Raw genomic sequence first — 23,033 nt, 5'->3', positions numbered from 1 at the left:
TTGTAAGAATGTATTGTTTTATTTATTTTATATGCCAACACTGTTCTGCACGGCTGCAGAATAATAATTAAAAAAAAACTTGAAATTATTGTTGGAAGTTCTATCACCTGTCTCCAAGAAAAAAAAGAAAGTGATGGTAATTAAATCGTGGTGTGGCTGGGTGAAATAAGATTAGTCAACGTTAAATCCTTCGATAGCCTAATCAGGTTCTGATCCTTCGTCTGAGTTAAATCTGGATTAGCATCGTGCTAGCCTCACCTTCCTAAGAGGGTACTGTAGCTGCTGCTGTCTTGTGGACTGATGTCAAATCAGTTTTGGTACACATTTTCATAGTAACGGAGCCTTTGTTGGAGATGGAGGCTGTTATTTATGAAATTTAAACATTCATTCATTTTGTACCGCTTATCCTCACAAAGGTTGCGGGGGTGCTGGAGCCTATCCCAGCTGTCTTCGGGCTAGAGGCGGGGTACACTATGCATGCACGGGGAGAAAATGCAAACTCCACACAGATAAGCTTTTTAATGAACCTAAATAAAACTAAAATGAAATAAAACTACTCAGTTGATGGATTTGTTCGTTCTGACATTATTCATTCATTCATTTTCTAACGCTTATCTTCACGAAGGTCGTGAGGGTGCTGGAGCCTATCCCAGCTGTCTTCGGGCGAGAGGCGGGGTACACCCTGGACTGGTCGCCAGCCAATCACAGGGCACATATAGACAAACAACCATTCACACTCACATTCATACCTATGGACAATTTGGAGTCGCATGTTTTTGGAATGTGGGAGGAAACCGGAGTACCCGGAGAAAACCCACGCATGCACGGAGAGAACATGCAAACTCCACACAGAGATGGCCGAGGGTGGAACTGTCCAAAATTGAAAATCATATTTAACATGTATCTTAATTTAAACTAAAAAAAAAAAAAAACTCAAGTGTTTTTGTCTTGACTTGATGCAACATTACTTGTATCTGTACGTTTAATGATAAATCTGTATTTGTTCCAAGCATATTCCCATTACATTTTTATTGGTTATTTTTAACATATTTTTAACAAAAAAATAGACTAGCCAGCCAATCACAGGGCACATATAGACAAACAACCATTCACACTCACATTCATACCTATGGACAATTTGGAGTGGCCAATTAACTTAGCATGTTTTTGGAATGTGGGAGGAAATTTAAAAATAATTAAAAAAAAAGTTACATATACGAGAGCTGCAATAATTAAGCAGATTTTGGACAACAGTGGCAGCATTTTCAGCTGTATGGAAGAAGTGGTGCATTATTTTGCATGCAACTGAACACACTCCATATTGTGTCTATCGTAGCTACTCTATTGAATTAAATTAGTAGGTCTTTTTAATTTGCACCGGCAAGACCACACCCAGTTGTCTATACAGTGAAGGAAATGGCGAGCTTTATGTGTGTGGATAATGCAGAGGGTCTCTTTGGCGGGTGATTTATGATGTCACTAATGCTTCTCCTGCTGATGGTACCCCACCCCACTCCGCCACCGTGCATCGCTCCGTTTCTGTCATCAGATACAAACCAGGCTTCTGTTCGCTTTTCTGTCCTTGTCAGCAACCTTCACGTCTACTGCTTCTAATTTCTAAATACCGTTCTGATATGCAGCCATATTTCACCGTTGCTTAATTTTTGATTGGGTTTGACGCCTACCCAATTTGTTGTACGTGTGTGAGGGCGATAATAAGGATTGGGACATGTGTTCACTAATGCAAACGATGATGCCTCAGTGAGGTGTGATGCCGCTCCAAACTTGCTTTTGCTATTTATAGACATCTCCTACCCTTCCCACCGCTGATCCATCCATCCATCCTCCGGCCCAACCCCTCTCGGTTGCTAGGCTGGCTGCTGCGCAGCTCCCTGTGGGAAATGAGAAAATGAAGCAACAAAATGGTGTAGTGCACTGTGACGATGCTTTGTTTGGCTTTTATGATGACATTGGTTATCTGGTTGGAGGCCATTTGATGAAACTTCATGATGCATGTTTTGACTTGTGACTTTTTACAAGGCACATTTTTACCAAGTGGTACCATTCAGGTCACCATGGTAACGTTTGGAACAGTAAACTTGGACAACAATGAGGTTTCTTTTCCAGCCTTCTGTACTATTTATGAAAAGAAGACGTGTTTGCATGTAAAAAGCTGCATTTTGTGGTCTTCCTGTTGTCTGATAATTACAAATCGACAATTCTCTTGAGCCTTTTTCCACTGAGGGCCGCGTATTGAAAAATCCAAGTAATTTTTTTTGCAGCTGTATTTTCACATAATGCCTACTACTACTAAAAGCCAGTCACACGGACACAAAACGTAGGAAGTCGATGTGACCATGATGTCATGACTCAGATGACTGGTAGTGAAGCAGCAGATCAAATTATAAAATTCTGCCCCCTCATTGTGCTCTCATCCAAAATAAGGCCTCTCTGTCTAGACTCGGAGAGATCGTTATTTGACATTTTATGTAACGAAGCCCGAAGATACCGTGAAATCGACTGATGAGCCAGCAAGCGAGCCTCTAAATACATTCCTCTGTGTTCATTACTCGCATGCGTTGGTTTTGGTGGTCTTAACTCTGTTGGTGCCAGGGTTTTTGTTTTTTTTTTTATCAGTTTAAACGCGGACTGCGGACCGCGGTCTAAATAAACGATTCTGATTGGTCCATTTCAAGATTTGCAAGATTGGTTTGCAAATTACCACCGGAATTACACAGTCCGTGTTTTACCAACACCCAACAAGAACCGCTTAAAAAAAAAACTCTTCGTAGTATGGCATGCCAAAGTGCACTTGCCCGACGGGAATATCACTGATTGGATTTTACGTTTTAACTTGCCCCGGGCCATCGGTACATCGTTATTGTCGAGCACTGTAATAAATACTATTAGTTAAATTCATGTAGTTAATTGCCCATATGGCCCATAGCTAGAACCACTGTTGTGGACTGTGACGGCAGACTCAATGCAGCTTGTACATGGTAGTTGAAAGTGTATTAACGCCTACATTTTGCATAAATCCACGGCCGTAAATGTAGTTTAGATTAAAGTTAGAGATGTCTGCCATGTCCTGCTGTAAAGCATTAACCACTGATAGCAACATATTTGCTGAAATGACTTGTTAAATTCAGCATTACAGGGTTAAATTCTGACATGCACGGTGTCAGGAGGGTCGCTCACGTTTTCCAGCGACACAGTTGTCATGTTCTCAAAGCCCAAGTGAGATTAAAAAGCGACTGTACACCAAAAACAAGTACTTATAAAAGGCAGATTAAACAGATGAAACTTGCTACTTGTGAGAATTTGTTCCGCTAAACCTCTTTAAAGTCATAATTTCTACTCTTTTCGCTTATGTAATGCTGTGCACAGTTCCTAAGGTCACGGTGGTGGTGGTGGTGGTGGTGGTGGTGGTGCTTTACTCAATCTTTGCCCTTATGTCATGACAAGGAAGACCTGTGTGTGCATGCATGCATGCAAGCGTTTTTATATGCCAGCCGAATTCCACTGCCATGTGACCGGTAGCATTCATTGGCTGTTTTTCCACAGTCTATGATCAGGTGATTACCTCCAGTCTCGCTTCCATGAAGCCTGAAAATGTTTTATAGTGAAGTGTGTGTGTGTGTGTGTGAGAGAGAGAGTGGAACAATTGTGCGACCACACACAATCCACAACTGCTTGGTCTAGTTAGTTAGAGTTAGTGTTCGCTGAACTGCTTGTTTCCCACAAATGTCAGTTATGCTTTCTCTGAGGTCATTCTGGTAATTAACTGTTGGTCGGGAAAGTAGGAAAATTTTAATTTTAATTTTAATTTTAATTTTAATTTTAATTTTAATTTTAATTTTAATTTTAATTTTAATTTTAATTTTAATTTTAATTTTAATTAAATAATATAAAATAATGTAAAATAAAATAATTTTAATTTTAAAATTTTAATTTAAATTAAATAATATGAAATAATGTAAAATAATTTTAATGTTAATTTTAATTAAATAATATAAAATAATGTAAAATAAAATAATGTAAATCTTAATTTAAAATTTTTAATTTTAATGAAATAATATAAAATAATTTTAATTTTAATTTTAATTTTAATTTTAATTTTAATTTTAATAAAATAATGTAAAATAAAATAATGTAAAATAAAATAATGTAAAATTAAATTAAATACAACTAAATAAAATAAAATCAAATGAAATAACATAAAATAAAATATGAAATGTATAGTTGCTGCAGCTACAGCTATAGTTAAAAAACAAAGCAAAAGTGATTACATACATAATTTCATTAACCACTTCATTAGGTGGTCCTTGAGTTACATGCAAGTTCTGCTCCTAGACTCTGATTTAAGTTGTGTTTTGACAATATATGATAAAATGGTTGCTGAAATGTCAGGTCGATGCTCTCCTTTGCCAGACACTGTACAAAAGTGGAAGTTAATCTGATGTACATGTTTTTTTCCCCCAATTTAACTATATTTAATTTTTCTTGTCTTTCACAGTCCGCTCGGGTGTGGATCCCAGACGTAGAAGAGGTGTGGAAGTCTGCTGAGCTGACCAAGGACTACAAAAATGGCGACAGCTCTTTGCAGCTTATGCTGGAGGATGGCTCGGTAAATAGCATGCTTTTTATTCCTTCTCTTCAGCTTCACGTTAGTGGCTTTTTTCTTCCTCTTACCGCCTTTTGAAAAAAGCATCATTAGCGTTATTGGTTTTACAATTAGCTCTCATCACAAATGAGGTTTATAAATATTCCCTCAGGGAGCAATTTAAATGTATAGCAGCAAATTTAATTTCTCTAAACCACCACTCTCACTCTTGGGCATATTTAGAAAGCAGTGCTGTTAATTTTGGGGGTACACATTAGAGTGTAATTAGTAATTGTCTTTGACTGCATACTTTAGTGTGTGTGTGTGTGTGTGTGTGTTGATATAAACTCATCAACTAGATACAGAATGAGAAGCCTCATTTGTCCAGCAACAAAACAACAGGCTTAATGAGAGGAGTTGGACAAACATCAGACAGAGAAGGAGATTCATTTAATAGAAATTTGAGCATGTAATTTTTGAAAATGAAGCATGCAAGTTGAAAAGAAATTCAGTAAACAAAAAGTGTAAACAAGTCACATTTGAGCCGATTTTGCCACAGTCATCTCCTGATACACTATGCAACAAAATACAGTCGGAAAACTGTCTTATTGATGACTTAAAATGCCGGTTGCCACAAGCCCAGCCACGGATGCAGCTTTTAGATAAATGATCTTTGTTGATTATACCTATTTATTTTTCCTACCTTCAGAAACTTGAGCACAAACTGGACCCCAAAACGAAGAACCTGCCCTACTTGCGTAACCCTGACATCCTGGTGGGCGAGAATGACCTCACGGCTCTCAGCTACCTCCACGAGCCGGCTGTGCTGCACAACCTTAAAGTCCGCTTCATCGACTCAAAGCTCATCTACACTTACTGCGGTAAGAGACCTGTCGGCCAACATGTATTTGTTTTTATTAACAAGCACTTCATGTATTATTGTTTAGATCAGAACACAACATACATGTTCGATGTAGTCTACATCACATAATCGAGCTCACATATTGTGTCTGGCAGGAATCGTTTTGGTGGCCATCAACCCGTACGAGACACTGCCTATCTACGGTACAGACATCATCAACGCTTACAGCGGCCAGAACATGGGAGACATGGACCCACACATCTTTGCTGTGGCAGAGGAGGCTTACAAACAAATGGCCAGGTTTGTTTGCCACTTTGTTCTTAAGGTTGAATAACTGTGGGCTCCAACGTTCCTGCAACCATGAGAGTTCATGAAAGTGGGCACTCTCTCAAATGTCCAATACAAAAGTAGTACTGTGATATTGCAGGTATTTTGTTTTTCAAATTGATATCACTATTTTGTTAAATAATGGTTATTTCAAGCATTCTAAAAGGACTTTTTACTGATGTTAGTTACTTTGTTCCACAAAAATACTGTTCTGATGGTGGATAAGTCAGGGACTGTATACTCTGCATTGTTTCACAGCTAATAGAATGTGGGGGCGGCACGGCGGTCTAGTGGTTAGCGCGCAGACCTCACAGCTAGGAGACCAGGGTTCAATTCCACCCTCGGCCATCTCTGTGTGGAGTTTGCATGTTCTCCCCATGCATGTGTGGGTTTTTTCCGACATTCCAAAAACATGCTAGGTTAATTAGCCACTCCAAATTGTCCATAGGTATGAATGTGAGTGTGAATGGTTGTTTGTCTATATGTGCCCTGTGATTGGCTGGCGACCAGTCCAGAGTGTACCCCGCCTCTCGCCCAAAGACAGCTGGGATAGGCTCCAGCAGCCCGCGCGACCCTCGTGAGGAAAAAGCGGTAGAAAACGAATGAATGAATGAATGAATAATAGAATGTGAATATTTGAGCAGGATCTTGAGACATAATTTAATTTTTTTGTTTTTTATGTTTTTTTTTTGGTAAATTTAAAGCTGGATGTTAAAGCTTTATTCATCCAAATGCTACACTTTAAGTTGTGATGCAGCATAACATACTGTTCTAATCGAATTAAAATGTGTTTAGTAAGTGCATATTGCTGGTGTAATTCAGTTTTTCCACGAAATAATCTTTAACTACAAGAAAAACAAAAAAATATGGCCTTGTTAACATTATCGTGATATATGGTATCATGATACGTATTGTATCACCAGATTCTGCCAATACACACCCCTATCAAAGGCTGAAAACACCAAGTATCTCAGCCCACGTTCGTATCTAAGAGGGGTTTTTGTCTCGGGTCATTCCTCGGGGCACATCCCTGTTATCAAAGCAAGCCAACGGTGTGGTTAGAAGGTGCGGTCACACCTGCTCTCCCTGTAGCTAACTGAGCCCCCTGCCGATAATAGCAGCTGACACTTATCCTGCACATGTAGTTTGAGAGCCAGCAGCCCAGTTATTTCCTTGAAACACACCAATCACAGAGTAAAAACGTGCTACACAGATTAAGTCACTGTATCGTTGTCTTCTAGGGACGAGAGGAACCAGTCTATCATTGTAAGTGGAGAGTCCGGGGCGGGAAAAACAGTGTCGGCCAAGTACGCCATGAGATACTTTGCCACGGTCAGCGGCTCAGCCAGCGAGGCCAACGTAGAGGAGAAAGTGTTGGCTTCTAACCCCATCATGGAGGTGAGGGCGCATTTTCTCATTTCTTTTCCTCTCTCTGCTGCCAGAATCTTTCTCCTCCCCCGTCAACTTTCACTCTGACAAATCAGAGACGAGGACTGGATGAATAGAAGGCTTTCTTGCGTCACAGTGATGTCACCGCAGAATCAAAGCCTGGATGCATCAGCCTTTTGCCATATTGCAGAACCCGTGTGTGTGTGTGTGTGTGCATGTGTGTGATTGAGTGTGTGAGAAGGCAGGGGGGTGTTTGTGTGAGGCTTTTAAATGGCTGACACAGAAGGATTTGAGACACCGACCTTTCCTCCGAATGTTGAAGGCAATGCACTGTAAGGTGCACCACCCACAATTTGTTCAGATTTAGAGTCAAATATATACCGTATTTTCCGGATTATAAGTCACACTTTTTTTCATAGGTTGGCTGTTCCTGCGACTTATACTCCAGAGCGAATTATAAATGAAAAAATATTTCCCGTATTTTCCAGACTATAAGTCGCAATTTTTACATAGGTTGGCTGTTCCTGTGACTTATACTCCAGAGCGACTTATAAATGCAAAAATATTTTCCGTATTTTCCAGACTATAAGTCGCAATTTTTACATAGGTTGGCTGTTCCTGTGACTTATACTCCAGAGCGACTTATAAATGCAAAAATATTTTCCGTATTTTCCAGACTATAAGTCGCAATTTTTACATAGGTTGGCTGTTCCTGCAACTTATACTCCAGAGCGACTTATAAATGAAAAAATATTTTCCAGACTATAAGTCGCAATTTTTACATAGGTTGGCTGTTCCTCCGACTTATACTCCAGAGTGACTTATAAATGCAAAAATATTTTCGGTATTTTCCAGACTATAAGTCGCAATTTTTACATAGGTTGGCTGTTCCTGCGACTTATACTCCAGAGCGACTTATAAATGAAAAAATATTTTCCAGACTATAAGTCGCAATTTTTACATAGGTTGGCTGTTCCTGCGACTTATACTCCAGAGCGACTTATAAATGTAAAAATATTTTCGGTATTTTCCAGACTATAAGTCGCAATTTTTACATAGGTTGGCTGTTCCTGCGACTTATACTCCAGAGCGACTTATAAATGAAAAAATATTTTCCATATTTTCCAGACTATAAGTCGCAATTTTTACATAGGTTGGCTGTTCCTGCGACTTATACTCCAGAGCGACTTATAAATGTAAAAATATTTTGCGTATTTTCCAGACTATAAGTCGCAATTTTTACATAGGGTGGTTGTTCCTGCGACTTATACTCCAGAGCGACTTATAAATGCAAAAATATTTTCCAGACTATAAGTCGCAATTTTTACATAGGTTGGCTGTTCCTGCGACTTATACTCCAGAGCGACTTATAAATGAAAAAAAACAGTTTGTTACATAAACACTGGACACCTTTTCTGTTTATGTTTATTTTTCATGTAGCTGAATAACCATTGTGTTAGCATATCTTACACCTATTCAGCCTGATCTATATTCTTTTATTATTGTTAGAATTTGCCTTCCAAGAGGACGTAATGTCTGTTTTGTAGTAAGTAGTTTGTAAAATAAATTACTCACAAAAAATGCCACTTATATATGTTTTTTTTTTTACTTAATTATGCATTTTTGGCCTTGTGCGACTTATACTCCAGAGCGACTTATAGTCCAGAAAATACGGTATATAATTTCACAGACAGCCACAAGAGAGCACTCTAGACTTTCACATTGATATCTCCTACTCCTTAACAATTCGATATTTAAACACTAGACGTTAGCTTACAAAGACAACTGAGAACAACAGAAAACAAACGCCCCCCAAAAGAAAATCAGATTCTGCATCCTACAAGCTGCAAGTAGTAAAATTATCAGCTGAAAACAGTAATCGAGCAGCAGAGAGAAAGTTTGTAGTAAGTTATTAATGTCCGAACCTGTCTTCCAACATGACGTAATGTCTGTTTTGGTCAAGTAGTTTGTAAAATAAATTACCCACAGAAAATGCGACTTATACTCCAGTGCGACTTATATATGTTTTTCTCCATAATTATGCATTTTTGGCCTTGTGCGACTTATATTCCGGAGCAACTTATAGTCCAGAAAATACGGTGTGTATATATATATATGTGTGTGTATCTGGTTACCCCCTTGGTTATACTTTAGAAAAATGACTATTAGTCCTATCGAACGCCACCTTCAGACTGAGCTGTCACAAAAAGGACGACAATGAAGATAACGCATGATAAAAGTTAGTCTCCTCTGTCAGGCCATCGGAAATGCTAAGACGACTCGCAACGACAACAGCAGCCGTTTTGGGAAGTACATTGAGATTGGCTTCGACAACCGCTACAGAATCATTGGTGCTAACATGAGGACGTATCTTCTGGAAAAATCCAGAGTGGTGTTTCAGGTGAGCGTACCAACATTTCCTGTAAGTGTTTCCTATGATTTGTTGCTTTTCAACTACCTTGCGTGGATGTTTGTTTACTTTGAGAAAATCTGACACATTATTTCTTTACTGGAGTATGTCCAGTATGCTTAATGGCTTTCCACAGTAACTTCACATTCGGTGACTAGAGCGAAACACTAGAACAGTACCTCACATGCTTGACATGCTTCCCATGCAGGATTCTTAGCCATGAGCTTTGCATCGGACAATGGAAAGCCTGTGACAATCATATATTACATAATAACACAACAAACGGATTCCTTTGGAAACATGTTCACGCTGTGGATGAGGTCACCAAGTGTAGAAAAGAACCTTGACCTAACCTGAAAAGTAAACCTATTCATCACACTGCAGTCAAACATGGACATGTGGAGTATTCCTTGTTTACATTCTTAGCATCAGCTGATATGGGTTTCGATAAAGGACAAGGATTAAATATTGTCCTTGTCATATTTTTAAAATGTTCGACGATGTGTTCATGTGTGATTAGTAAATGCAAATGACATAACAAATTGTGCTGAGTACAAGACAAACCACTTTTCCGTAGGCCCAATTTGGAAATATAGACAAAAAGCACATAGTTAAGTTTTTTATATTATCTTTTCAACAACTGGTAGACAACTCTACATTTGTTTTATTGATTATGATAAAATTAACAACATAACTTCTCCCCCCTGCGACACTTTTCTTCTTCCCCCAGTAGGTTGACAGAGAGTGACAGGAAGAAAAGCTCTGACTCCTTTGTTGGGAGGTTGTTTTTTTATTGTTTGTTTTCTCTTTGGTTGTGTTGTCGTTGATTAACATTTTAATTTGTTTGTGAACTGAAACATTTAAATTTGTTTGTAATTTATTTCGAGCAAAACAATGCACTGTCGTAAACATACAACAGAGTATATACAAAATAGCACAATCAAGTCCATAATAGTCTTTGAGCAAGAAGAAATAATATATACCACATTGAATACTCGAAATGGAGTGGGAAGAAGTAAAACTTATCAAATACCACCCAAATATCTCTAGGGTACTACAATGAAAAAAACAAAGAAAACCAAAAGCTGTTTTTTTTTCCCTCCCTAATAATACCTCAGCATTTACTAATATTTACACATGTGAAGGGATTTCCAATACCAACTGCAGTAATACAAGTACTACAATGGTAGGCAACATCGGACATATGAACACCACAAGATCAGTTAAAGTTAATCATCCACACAACATGACAAACATGCAAAAAAAAAAAAAACTGTAAATGTTTTGTTTTTTTTTAATGATGTTTTATTATTGATTATAAGGTTTTGCCGCATAGCTGATGTCAATGTTTTCTTACAGGCGGAAGAGGAGAGGAATTATCATATATTTTATCAACTCTGTGCGTCATCACATCTGCCAGAGTTCAAGAATCTCAAACTAAGTAAGTGTTTGCGGAACATAATCAGACAGTACACTTGAGCGGTCTAAAAGTGTGGTCCGTGGGCCACTGGTGGTTCCTGAGAATGATGTCAACAGTCAGGTGGGAGATGATAATTACCAAAATCCTGAAAAGCAGTCATCTCAATTAGCCGCTAACCCTGGCAAATGAAGCAGTGGTGTATTGATACTGTATTAAAACATGTATGGAACATGAATTGGAACCCCCACAAACATCCTCCCCCCAGCCACGTTTCCAAACCTATCATGACGAGGCGTTTAAATCGCCCGTCACGTCTCGTGTCACGTTAAGACTTTTATGATGATGTCACCGCCGTTCATGAAATACCCACACACAGGACTCTGTTGTCAAGCAGGATTTCACGCAGAGGGCTCCCACTGTGGATCTGCACCTGCTCATCTAAGTCACGGAACTAACACACACACACACTCGGACACACACAGCTGCTGTCTTCCAATCCTGCTGATTTGCTGGCTCAGTAAATAGAGGGTGCTTGTCACAGAGTCCGTACCCCTGTTGCCAGGCAACAGTTTATGCATTCATTTAGGAGTTAACCTTTTAACCTTTTTTCAGAAAGCAAAAAAATACATTAATTTGATTTAATCTAAGTACATTTTTTTTACCCTCCAGAGATCCTCAGGAATTTGTACCATTTTATTTTGAAGCCTTTTTGGCTGTGTTGAGTGAATAAGAAAAATTAATCGGAATTGCCATCTTGTCCCGAAATTTGGCAAGCCGCACTCAAAAACTGACTGATGACAGTCATCCAATTAAATGTCCAATTAAAAACATTTATCATAACACGCATGCAGCAAAGCTTTTAAAGGTTGCCTTTAAAAGGTGCCTTGCTGCTGAAATGTCGCTATTGGTGGTATTATAGTCATAGACTGTTATAGTTTGTACATAGATCTGTCCCATTTTTTTCTACATTTACTTACTACTAAGGTACTTATAAAATTGCACTTCTGGTTGGATGCTAACTGCATTTTGTTGCCTTGTACCAGTGACATGAGCAATAACAATAAAATTGAATCTAATCTAATCTATTTCCAGCTGAAGTTGTTTATATACGAAAAAAATATGAATGCAGTTCTGCAAGTGATATTTTGGCAGAGGCTGACATGTATTGTTTTTCAATTCATATGAATATACTACTCTTCAGAGAATGTACAATAAATGCAATAAATGTGCTTTATTCCCCATAGGCCACGCAAACAACTTCTTGTACACCTGGCAGGGCCACAGCCCTGTGATCGACGGGGTGGACGACACAAAGGAGCTCTGCACCACTCGCCATGCCTTCTCGTTGCTTGGTAACTACTAGTGGGAGGCCGAGTAGACTCCATGTGGACAGCACTGTCGCTCTGAGTGTATATTTTGCATGCTATCCGTACTGTACTAGGAATTAGCAGGGACGGGGGGGGGGTACATAGGTCAAGGAATAACTGATTCAGATGTTGGGGAGACTCTGGGTAAAGGCACAGATGGAGTATACTGATTTATTGACACCATTTCAGTTTCACCGGGGCATCATGAGGTTACCAGGAAGTAGCCAACTGACAAACATGATGCCCGCTTTTTTCCTTTTGTCTTGGGGATCTCTGTTCTTTACTAAATTACATCCTGAATGCATGGCGGAAGAGTAAAAAAGTGTGATTACGTGTTAATAATAATATTTTCCTTCTGCAGGTATCAACGAGTCCTATCAGATGGGATTGTTTCAGGTTCTGGCAGCTATTCTTCATCTTGGAAACGTGGAGATAAAGGACAGGGATTCAGATAGCAGCATCATCCCAGTGAGAACATCATATCGTATTGTTTTTGGTCTTTACTTAGTGCTATTATTTCTTTTGTAGTCTCCTTAATGTGATATATATGGTTTTGATATTCCTAAAAAGTAAAGAGAAATATGTATCAGAATCACATTAGCTTGCCCACAACGTCACATTATTAGACCTAGGGGAGGGTATCATGGCGCTAACATGCAAATACAAAGTGTTTTCTTCTTTTCCATAGCCCAAGAATAATCACCTGACCGCGTTCTGCGACCTGGTTGGCGTCACCTATGAAGACATGGCTCAGTGGCTGTGCCACAGGAAGCTGAAGACGGCCACCGAGACTTACATCAAGACCCTCCCTCGCCTTCAGGCCACCAACGCCCGAGACGCGCTGTCCAAACATATCTACGCCAAACTCTTTAACTGGATTGTGGAGCACGTCAACAAGGCGCTAATCACCAATATCAAGCAGCACTCCTTCATCGGCGTCCTTGATATTTACGGGTAGGAGTGTCTCGATACATTTTTTTGATGGCCTATTATTAGTCCAAAAAATGCATATTTAAGCAAATGTTATATTTTCTTGGCCTAAACTAAGCATTTTTTTAGCATAAAAATGTTCTAAATTAACTAAAATAGAAATATAATGCGAGACATTTAAGAAATATATTCTACACTGGCCACTAGGTGTCACTAGTAACTAGTAACTAGTAGACTTGATCGCCACATTTATTATTGTATAATTATTTGTCTGAGAACAGGCATAATGATAACAATAGTCATCTCCATCATGCTAATAATAACACAGTCTACTGTTGTGGCCGTACTCCAGCTCTAACTCTGAATCCCCGTTCAGAAGACAATAATTGAAACGCACACAAGCACTAGTCTTAATTATATCTTAAATGGCTTATTTTCTCTCATTATATCCACTATATTGGATAATATGAGCGTAAAGGTGAATATAGGGGTGTTATTTCATGTTTAGAGGGCTCTAATGATGGTAAAAATTGTATTTAGAAAGTAATAAACAGGTTATATATCATCTAACTACAAAAATATTCAGTTTATTAATATTAAATGCAACTTTGCAGAAATTCACTTATCGCGGTCGGGTCTGCAATGAATTAACTGCGATAAATGAGGGATTGCTGTATAGTCAGGGACTTTTTGCTGTCATGTGGGAGTTTCTGACGATCGGCATATTTGTCAAACAGCGGTGAGATGTTTCAGGAAGCCATTATGTTGCAGATGAATTTATAAAAGTGCTTACGTAAACACAAAATGGCATAACTCCGAAGCCATACTTGCCTATGCCATAAGACTGCCTTGACCATGTTAATAAATCAGCCCATGTAATATGTCTACTTTCTTGTTTTTTTTTCTGCAGGTTTGAGACATTTGAAATCAACAGCTTTGAGCAATTCTGCATCAACTACGCCAATGAGAAGCTCCAGCAACAATTCAACATGGTGCTTTGTCAAATCACAACTCTGTTTTTATGGTTTTGCAATGCAAAGTAAACATCTAAATGTCCATTTTGTGTTTGTGCTGAATGCAGCACGTGTTCAAGCTAGAGCAGGAGGAGTACATGAAAGAGCAGATTCCCTGGACTCTCATCGATTTTTACGACAATCAGCCCTGCATCAACCTCATTGAAGCCAAGATGGGCGTCCTGGACCTCCTGGATGAGGAGTGCAGGGTATTAATTTTGGATGAGTTTATAAAATTGTGTATTTCTTTGGCTTCATTCATGGTTTGTCTTTCCTCAGATGCCTAAAGGCTCAGATGATTCATGGGCTCAGAAGCTGTACAACACTCACCTGAAGACGTGCTCTCTTTTTGAGAAGCCGCGCATGTCAAATCGCGCTTTCATCATCCAACACTTCGCTGATAAGGTGCGTGTTTGTTTGCAGAGTGAACCCCAAAGTTAGTGTTGGGAATGTTTTAGTGGTTTGAATTAGAGATGTCTTCAGGATCGGGGGCCAATCAGCTGGATTTTTAAAGATCGGATTATATCTGCTCCCGCCACTAAAGGATTCCCATAATGTAAAGGGAGCCGGAGCTTGCAGGAAGCATGTTTGTTGTTGTTATTGTTGTTATATCGTCAAGTGACACACAACAACACTTCAAAATAACAACACATCCTGTGGAGATACAAAATAAGGGCATCACAAAAATATAGCTTAAATCATTCATTCATTTTCTACCGCTTATCCTCACGAGGGTCGCGGGGGTGCTGGAGCCTATCCCAGCTGTCATCGGGCGTGAGGCAGGGTACACCCTGGACTGGTCGCCAGCCAATCACAGGGCACATATAGACAAACAACCATTCACACTCACATTCATACCTATGGACAATTTGGAGTCGCCAATTAACCTAGCATGTTTTTGGAATGTGGGAGGAAACCGGAGTACCCGGAGAAAACCCACGCATGCACAGGGAGAACATGCAAACTCCAAACAGAGATGGCCGAGGGTGGAATTGAACCCTGATCTCCTAGCTGTGAGGTCTGCGCGCTAACCACTCGACCACCCTTACATCATTTTGTTAAAAAAAATCAGCAATATTTTTGTTGCATTATTTTTAATGCTTTGAAGAGCTATTTTTGCTAACATATTATTATTATTATTATTACATATTTGTAATAAAAGCTTATTTTTATTTTTAAAACTAGATTGGATTGGCAAGACTATTACAAAAATTGTGGATGGAGATATCCCTAGTTTGAATTATTAGCATTTTTTTTAGCAAAGATTCAGCTACACATTGTCTGCAGCAGAAGAGCTATTTTTAGAAAGCCAGAAGACTTTTTGTTATCACACATAAAGGCTCAGTGTTAAGAGTATCTATTGAAATTCACTCTTGTGGAAATTCCCTTTGCTTTGAGGTTACAGATAAACAGATCAAGGACTTACATGGCTTTTTATTATCAGGAGGTTACCTGATAAGGAAAATGGCGTCTCAAGGAAACATACCTGAATACTACCACAAATATGTTATTAAATTGACATTGTCAATCAAAACTAGTGATGGACAGAATAACTGGGCTGTAACCAGTAGATCAGGTGTGTGACAAAAAATCTACCGTATGTATCACATGAACTTTTCCTGTGGAGCAGGTTGAATACCAGTGTGAAGGTTTCCTGGAGAAGAACAAGGACACGGTGAATGAAGAACAGATCAAAGTGCTAAAGGCCAGCAAGGTGAGCTGTACCATCTGATTCATAACTGAGTTTTAAATATTATTGATTCGTGGGCTGCCTTGTTGCATTGCCATGGCGTCATTAGTTGCACTGAGAAATGATGCCGCGTTCCGACAGCTGGGAAGTAGGTGGCAACATCCCACTTGGCGCTTCCGAGGTCCTAACTCAAAGTGTTTTAGTTTAGTAAACAAAAACACTGTATTGCAAATGTTGATCATTGCGGTTCTCAAGGTTATAACATTAAAAAAAAAACTACTGCCAGACATAAGTGAGAAACTGTTTGCTCGCCAGTACTCCGCACTCCGCTCTCCGCTGTCCGCTTCTCGGCGGTGAATAAGTGACTATGATCGATAGCGTGGTGTATTTAAGGAAGCTGTGTACACACACTGATTGGGATTGGTTTCACCTGATTAATTTGTGTTTAATCATCCTGGCGTGGGCTTTGTTCAACCGATTAAGTCTTAATGTTTTTGTTTTGGGTCGGTTGAGCTCAATTCAGTCGTTTATCCTGGATGTCAGAATCCTAATCTCGTGCAAGAGGCCCCAGGGTACCGAACATGAAGCCACACAACCACAAGCAACAGATCATGACCAGGATCAGTTTATAATCACCTTGTTTGGTCTGAAGCAGGGGTCTCAAACTCAATTTACCTGGGGGCCACTGGAGCTAGGGTCTGGGCAAGGCTGGGCCGCATCAGGTTTTCCAAAAAAAAAACAAAAAAAAACACATTTATTAAAAACAGAAAAATATACAAACTTTTTCAGTGCTTTGGTTCCAATTTTCTACAATAAAAGCTCTGATAAAACATTCTACTGTTCTCAAATATCTTAATTTTTATTTTTCTGCACAAAATAAGATGAAAAATAAATAAACAAATCAAGAATAAAGAAAATCAATCAATCAGTAATAAATAAATAAATATAATAATAATAATAAAACGGCAAATAATAAAAACTTAAGAAACCACATATAGTTGGTGGGTAGACAAATTATTTTTTTCAGATTAAAATGAACAAAGCATTATTAGAGCCCTGTAGACATGACAAAACACGACTATAGTCACATTTATACTCTTTTTATTTACAACATATTGCGCAACTGCAGGGTCTTGAGACACATGCTAACTCGCAAACTAGAGAGCTAGCGACCTAAACGGTAGCCTTCAAGTTATTTCCTTTAAACTTAAATAGCCAAAAACTTACCACTTCCACACGGATAGGGAGGATAACTATTAACAGTTATTTAACCTCCCAGCTGTCTTCGGGCAAGAGGCGGGGTACACCCTGGACTGGTGGCCAGCCAATCACAGGGCACATATAGACAAACAACCATTCACACTCACATTCATACCTATGGACAATTTGGAGTCGCCAATTAACCTAGCATGTTTTTGGAATGTGGGAGGAAACCGGAGTACCCGGAGAAAACCCACGCATGCACGGGGAGAACATGCAAACTCCACACAGAGATGGCCGAGGGTGGAATTAAACCCTGGTCTCCTAGTTGTGAGGTCTGTGCGCTAACCACTAGTCCACCGTGCTGCCGAACTGACACCTTGTATAACAAAAATAAAGAACCAAAAGAATCTATAAAGCTTGTTCATGCACAAGAACCAACATACATTTGCATATAATGTAGATGTGTTGCCCCACCTGCTAGTTATTAATGATAATTGTCGACTTGCACAATGTAAATAAATCCAACAATTAATCTTCTTGGCGATAGCACGACGTCCATAAATTGGGGGAAATTATTGGAAATGTGTATTTTATGAGTGCCATTTGATGCTAATCAGAAAATGCAACAAAGCCAGTATTGGTTGCCCTTTTACAAATGTGTCAGTGCAAGCGCATGCAGCACAGATACTTTTATATTTTTTTTCCATAAAGCCTTTCTGTGCTGTTTATGCGCCTACACCACACCATTTGTGTTTGCATGTCTATTCTTCACGATGCATTCCAACAAAAGCCTGATACACTTTATGAATGAATTCAGTGGAAAATCATCATCCCATTGTCTTCATTATGAGTTTATCATCCTCACTCATACATATTTCAGTCATGAAGTTGTATCGATGGGGACGCAATTGATTTTTTCTTTCATCTTAATGTCATTGTGTCTCCATGTGTTGTCTATGTGTGTTGTCTCCATCATGACAACTCCCCGCCCCCCACCAACAGAAGGTAAAACGCAGGCAACGCTGGTCTGCCTCTAGCTTTCTTCATTCCGTTTTTCTTTCATTTCTCCTCTTTCATCACTCTGTGACGCTCTAACAGCAATGGGTCATTGACTTTTTTATGTCATTGTTTGCTGCATGCCAAGCACTAAAGGCACTGAGGGTTTAAAAATACAGCATGATTGGACATTAAAAAAAAAAAAAAAAAACACTAAGCACCAGGGAGGAAGAGTTCTCTTTTTCCGAGAGTAATGCTGTGAGAGCCTGGGTGGTTTTTCCTGCTTAATGATGCTGGCAAGAGAGAAACAGCATGACAGCGCTCAAAGAGAAAGAAGCTGTATTAATAATTTATATTAACTTCTAGTTTAATTTGTGCATGTTTTACTAAAGTCCTCGTATTATTCATGAAGATAATCATGTCGTAATACCATGTGTGGCAAGCATAACCTCCACATTATGTTGTCTTTGGCTTGTATAACGTAAATATAGCTGACTCAACTGATGATTTTTTTTAACAAACACTAATCAATCATTTATGTTGAACTGGAACATATAAGCATCATAACTACAGTGGAACCTTAAAGGAAAAATCAAATTTCAGAATTGTTTGTTTAAATTGTATTTATTTACTTTTTGCATCAAACGTAATGGAAATGAAAATAGTCAGTTCCAGGGTCAAAGTCTTTATTTATTATACAGCCAATGGGTAAAAGTTATATTTTGAGCGTTCTTAGCTGTTTTTAACTATTAACAAAAATAAAGTAAAAATAATCGTGAAGGCGTAAAGCAATAAACTTTGATACCAAATGCGTGAAAAGGCGTAAAAGCGTAAAAAAGCTGCATTTGTAAATAAATCTTAAATTGCTAGACTGGGTAAATGAAGGTAAAATAAAATAAAAAAAAGAAATGTCTTTGCAATGTACAATTAGTTATATTATCATCATTGCCAACTCATTGTTGACTTAGCTATGTTGTACTGAGCAGCCTGGACAGAAGTATGTGTATGCTGAGTGTCATTTTGACACTTTTCACAATTGTTACCCAATTGTGGTGGCATCACAAAAATTCTTACGTTAAGGTTCCACTGTACATTTTAACGTGTCATCCATCTTGAAATTGCTTTTACACTGTAGTAGATGAGCATTGTGACTGTATTTGTGCTACTCTTCCCAGTTTAACCTGTTAGTGGAGCTGTTCCAGGATGAGGAGAAAGCTACCAGTCCCTTGGGTCCTCCCGCCGGAGCAGGAGGCAGGACCCGTCTCAGCATCAAACCTGACAAGAGCCGGGACACCAGCAGCAAAGAGCACAAGAAGACCGTCGGCTGTCAGGTTGATACTTACCTTCTTTCTTTCTATCACTTATCCACACAATCCAGCTTTTTTTTTTCAGTTTGCAATTAGATATTTTGGATGCTTTGTTTCCCCCCTCGTAGTTTCGTAACTCCCTTCAAATGCTCATGGAGACCTTGAACGCAACCACTCCACACTACGTCCGCTGCATCAAACCCAATGACTTCAAACAGGCATTCTCGTGAGTCTACAGTTTTACGCTTCCTTATGCACATTTATACGAAAGCTACCTTTTTATTGGCGACTGCCTTTCTCTGAAATTTCACAACCATTTTAAGTGACTTAAGTACAAAATTCACTTAAGACCACGTAAGTTTCTCCACTGACGACAAGGAAGCTCACTGTTATTATTTTTTTCTCTCCAACCTTTGGGTATTTTGACCAGCGCTTGTTACAGATATATTTTTGCAACAGAAAAAATTACATAATATATGCCTAAACTGTCCTGTCCTGTTGTCAGGTTTGATCCGAAACGTGCAGTGCAACAGCTCAGAGCCTGTGGCGTCCTGGAGACAATCCGCATCTCTGCAGCAGGTTTCCCATCCAGGTACTAACACATGCATGTCGGTACCGCTTCCTAAAATGTAGCATCACTCCACTTTACCACTCAGTCCTTGTGTGTGTGTATGTGCAACCCAGATGGACGTACCAGGAGTTCTTCAGCCGGTACCGAGTGCTGATGAAACAGAAAGATGTCCTCCCTGATAAAAAGCTGACCTGCAGGAATGTATTGGAGAAGCTAGTCCAGGTCAGCTTATCAAACCTTTCCTTTCCGTCAGTCTTTTTAGTGATTGCAACCCCGTGATGTGCTGTGCTCGTTTTCATCCAGGATCAGGATAAGTACCAGTTTGGTAAGACGAAGATCTTCTTCCGGGCCGGGCAAGTGGCCTACCTCGAAAAGCTGAGAGCAGACAAGCTGCGCGCCGCTTGCATCCGCATTCAGAAAACCATCCGCTGCTGGCTGGCTCGCAAGAAGTACCTGCGCATGCGTAATGCCGCCATCACCATCCAGAGGTTCACCAGAGGATACCAAGCTCGCTGGTCAGTCACTTCTCCTGATCTTCTCAATTGGTTCAAATGAACATTTTAACATGTGTTGTGATTCTATTCAGCCTGGCGAAGTTCATGCGTCGCACTCAGGCCGCGACCATCATTCAGAAGTACCAGAAGATGTACGTGGCGAGGAAACGCTACAGGCAGAAGCAGACCGCCGCTCTGGCCATACAGACCATCCTCAGAGCTTACATGGCCCGGCAGAAGTACCAGGCGGTAATGCAAACATAAACAATCATGCTTGTAGATGGAATGGAAATAATATGACAGAAAAATGTCTTAATTTTCCCTGCCACTGTAGTGGTACTTACTATATACTCACATCCACATCTATTAGTCTTGGGACTGTGGGAGGTTGTCAGAGAATCTACATCAGCACTAGGAAAACAAACTGTAAAAAAAATCAAAATGGCTGCCCTCCGGCTGCCCTCCAGCTTTATCTTGTCCAATCCAAATACATAACTTTAAAATTGTTAATGTTTAATCATCATACTGATGTGAATATAAGACGGCAGAAGACATGTTGTCTATTATTCGGGGTCTAGAGATTTATACAGAACCAGGTGACTTCTCCTTAAGTGAGTCATAACTGAGCTTTTCTTCCTGTCACTCACACACCAATGTCAGAGATGACAGCGACACAGAGCCCCACTGGAAAACAGTACATTCAGTTGCTTATATTCTGGGGTGATAAAACTATAATTAAACAATTTTTAATTTTTTTTTTAATTTTCAAAAGAATTCACAAGAGAATGTATTTATTATATATTTGTTTTTATTATTATTATTATTTATTAGCTACTTATTACCTATGGACAAAATGTGATTAATTGTGATTAAAGTATTTTAATCCATTGATAACCCTAATATAAATAGAACGGCTTTTCACATTAATATGTTTTTTTCAAAAGATGGAATAAAAATTAAAATGCGGTTTGTTTTTTCTCCGTGTGCTTCAGCTCCTGCGAGAGCACAAGGTGGTGATCATCCAGAAGCACGCTCGCGGCTGGTTGGCTCGCCGCTGGTACAAGCGCTGCCTCCACTCCATCGTCTACCTGCAGTGCTGTATACGCAGGATGAGGGCCAAACGTGAACTGAAGAAGCTCAAGATCGAAGCCCGCTCCGTGGAGCATTTCAAGAAACTCAACAAGGGCATGGAGAATAAGATCATGCAGCTCCAGAGGAAGATCGACGAGCAGGTTTGAGTCGTCACGCCTCGTCAGTTCTTTTTGTGCGTTTTTGTGTCATTTCAAGCTTCTGAATTTCTTTCCAGACCAAGGAAAACCGCACCATCAACGAGAAGCTCGTTGGTTTGGAGAGCTCCTACACAACAGAGAGCGAGCGGCTGCGCGGCGAGCTGGGCCGGCTGCGTGGTGTGGAGGAGGATGCCAAGTGCAAAGGCAACCAGGTGAACTCTCTCCTGGAGGAGCTGGAGAAGCTGAAGAAGGAGCTTAGTACCACGCTGCAGGAGAAGAAGACCATTGAGGACTGGGCGCAAACATACAGGGACGAAATGGAGAAAGTACGTTAGAATTCATTCCAATATTAATTCTCAAATATTTTGAAAGATGCCCAGTAGGGTACATTGTGGTCCTCTATGACCTTCCATTTTTAGTGAGGCTTCATTGAAAAGTCTCCTAAAATAATCTGTGTCAATAGAAACTATTAGTATTTTCCACTGAATCCCTTACAGTTAAATAATATTTGACTATTCGCATCAAAGGCAAACAGTTTTCCCCCAATTTAGCAGGCTGAGAGAACCAAGGGGCATTGGGCACATGGTGGGCACAGTTGCCCCGGTACAGGTGAGCACGCAGTATTGTGCTCGTGTTTTAGCCTCCAATACTACAGTACAGTATGTGTGTGTTAGGTCTTAGATCTGTTGTGTTTGTTTCTCACCTTATAATAAATGTTAGCATAGTGATGTAGGCCAATAGGTCTGCCTTTTTAGATTAGCTGCTTGTTACCGGCAGGCATGGCCGAGGACAGCTATTCGGGGGCTTGTTTCAACGAGGTGGCAGTAAAGGCTCACAAGGGAATTTATTTGTTATGTATTTGTTTTTATTATTATGATTATTTATTTGCTACGTATTAGCTATGGACAAAATGTGATTAATTGTGATTAAAGTATTCTTTAATCGACTCCACTCTTGAGCACTTTAAGGCCAAGGCTGTCCAAAGTGCGGCTCGTCTTTTTTTGGCAGGCATGGCTGAGGACAGCTATTTGGGGGCTTGTTTCAACATGACACAGTGCTCAATGCAGTGGCAGTAAAGGCTCACAAGGGAATTTATTTATTATATATATATTTTTTTTTATTATTTATTAGTTACTTATTAGCTATGGACAAAATGTGATTAATTCCCTTGTGAGCCTTAAATAAATTAATTAATAAATTAAATACATTAATATTAAATAAA

General features: G+C 39.5%; 1 protein-coding gene across 3 annotated transcripts in view; it reads left to right on the top strand.

Moving 5' to 3' along the window:
- The window catches only part of myo5aa (myosin VAa), a 45,560-nt gene that overhangs the window by 7,315 nt on the left and 15,212 nt on the right, over window positions 1-23,033 (top strand). For all 3 annotated transcript variants that reach the window (XM_078795504.1, XM_078795503.1, XM_058089001.2), the window contains exons 2-22: window positions 4,517-4,627; window positions 5,313-5,484; window positions 5,621-5,765; window positions 7,034-7,190; window positions 9,439-9,582; window positions 10,951-11,032; window positions 12,256-12,363; window positions 12,740-12,846; window positions 13,067-13,332; window positions 14,219-14,300; window positions 14,390-14,530; window positions 14,601-14,726; window positions 15,952-16,035; window positions 19,386-19,541; window positions 19,646-19,743; window positions 20,023-20,109; window positions 20,202-20,310; window positions 20,392-20,603; window positions 20,675-20,831; window positions 21,575-21,814; window positions 21,889-22,137. In XM_078795504.1, coding sequence (XP_078651630.1) covers window positions 4,517-4,627; window positions 5,313-5,484; window positions 5,621-5,765; window positions 7,034-7,190; window positions 9,439-9,582; window positions 10,951-11,032; window positions 12,256-12,363; window positions 12,740-12,846; window positions 13,067-13,332; window positions 14,219-14,300; window positions 14,390-14,530; window positions 14,601-14,726; window positions 15,952-16,035; window positions 19,386-19,541; window positions 19,646-19,743; window positions 20,023-20,109; window positions 20,202-20,310; window positions 20,392-20,603; window positions 20,675-20,831; window positions 21,575-21,814; window positions 21,889-22,137 — 3,033 coding nt within the window. The remainder of the gene's footprint in view (window positions 1-4,516; window positions 4,628-5,312; window positions 5,485-5,620; window positions 5,766-7,033; window positions 7,191-9,438; window positions 9,583-10,950; window positions 11,033-12,255; window positions 12,364-12,739; window positions 12,847-13,066; window positions 13,333-14,218; window positions 14,301-14,389; window positions 14,531-14,600; window positions 14,727-15,951; window positions 16,036-19,385; window positions 19,542-19,645; window positions 19,744-20,022; window positions 20,110-20,201; window positions 20,311-20,391; window positions 20,604-20,674; window positions 20,832-21,574; window positions 21,815-21,888; window positions 22,138-23,033) is intronic.

This window comes from Doryrhamphus excisus, linkage group LG13, assembly GCF_037039965.1.
Source record: "Doryrhamphus excisus strain RoL-2023G ecotype Guam linkage group LG13, RoL_Dexc_Guam_v1.1, whole genome shotgun sequence".
Classification (NCBI taxonomy): domain Eukaryota; kingdom Metazoa; phylum Chordata; class Actinopteri; order Syngnathiformes; family Syngnathidae; genus Doryrhamphus; species Doryrhamphus excisus.
This window is presented reverse-complemented; position numbering and strand designations above follow the sequence as displayed.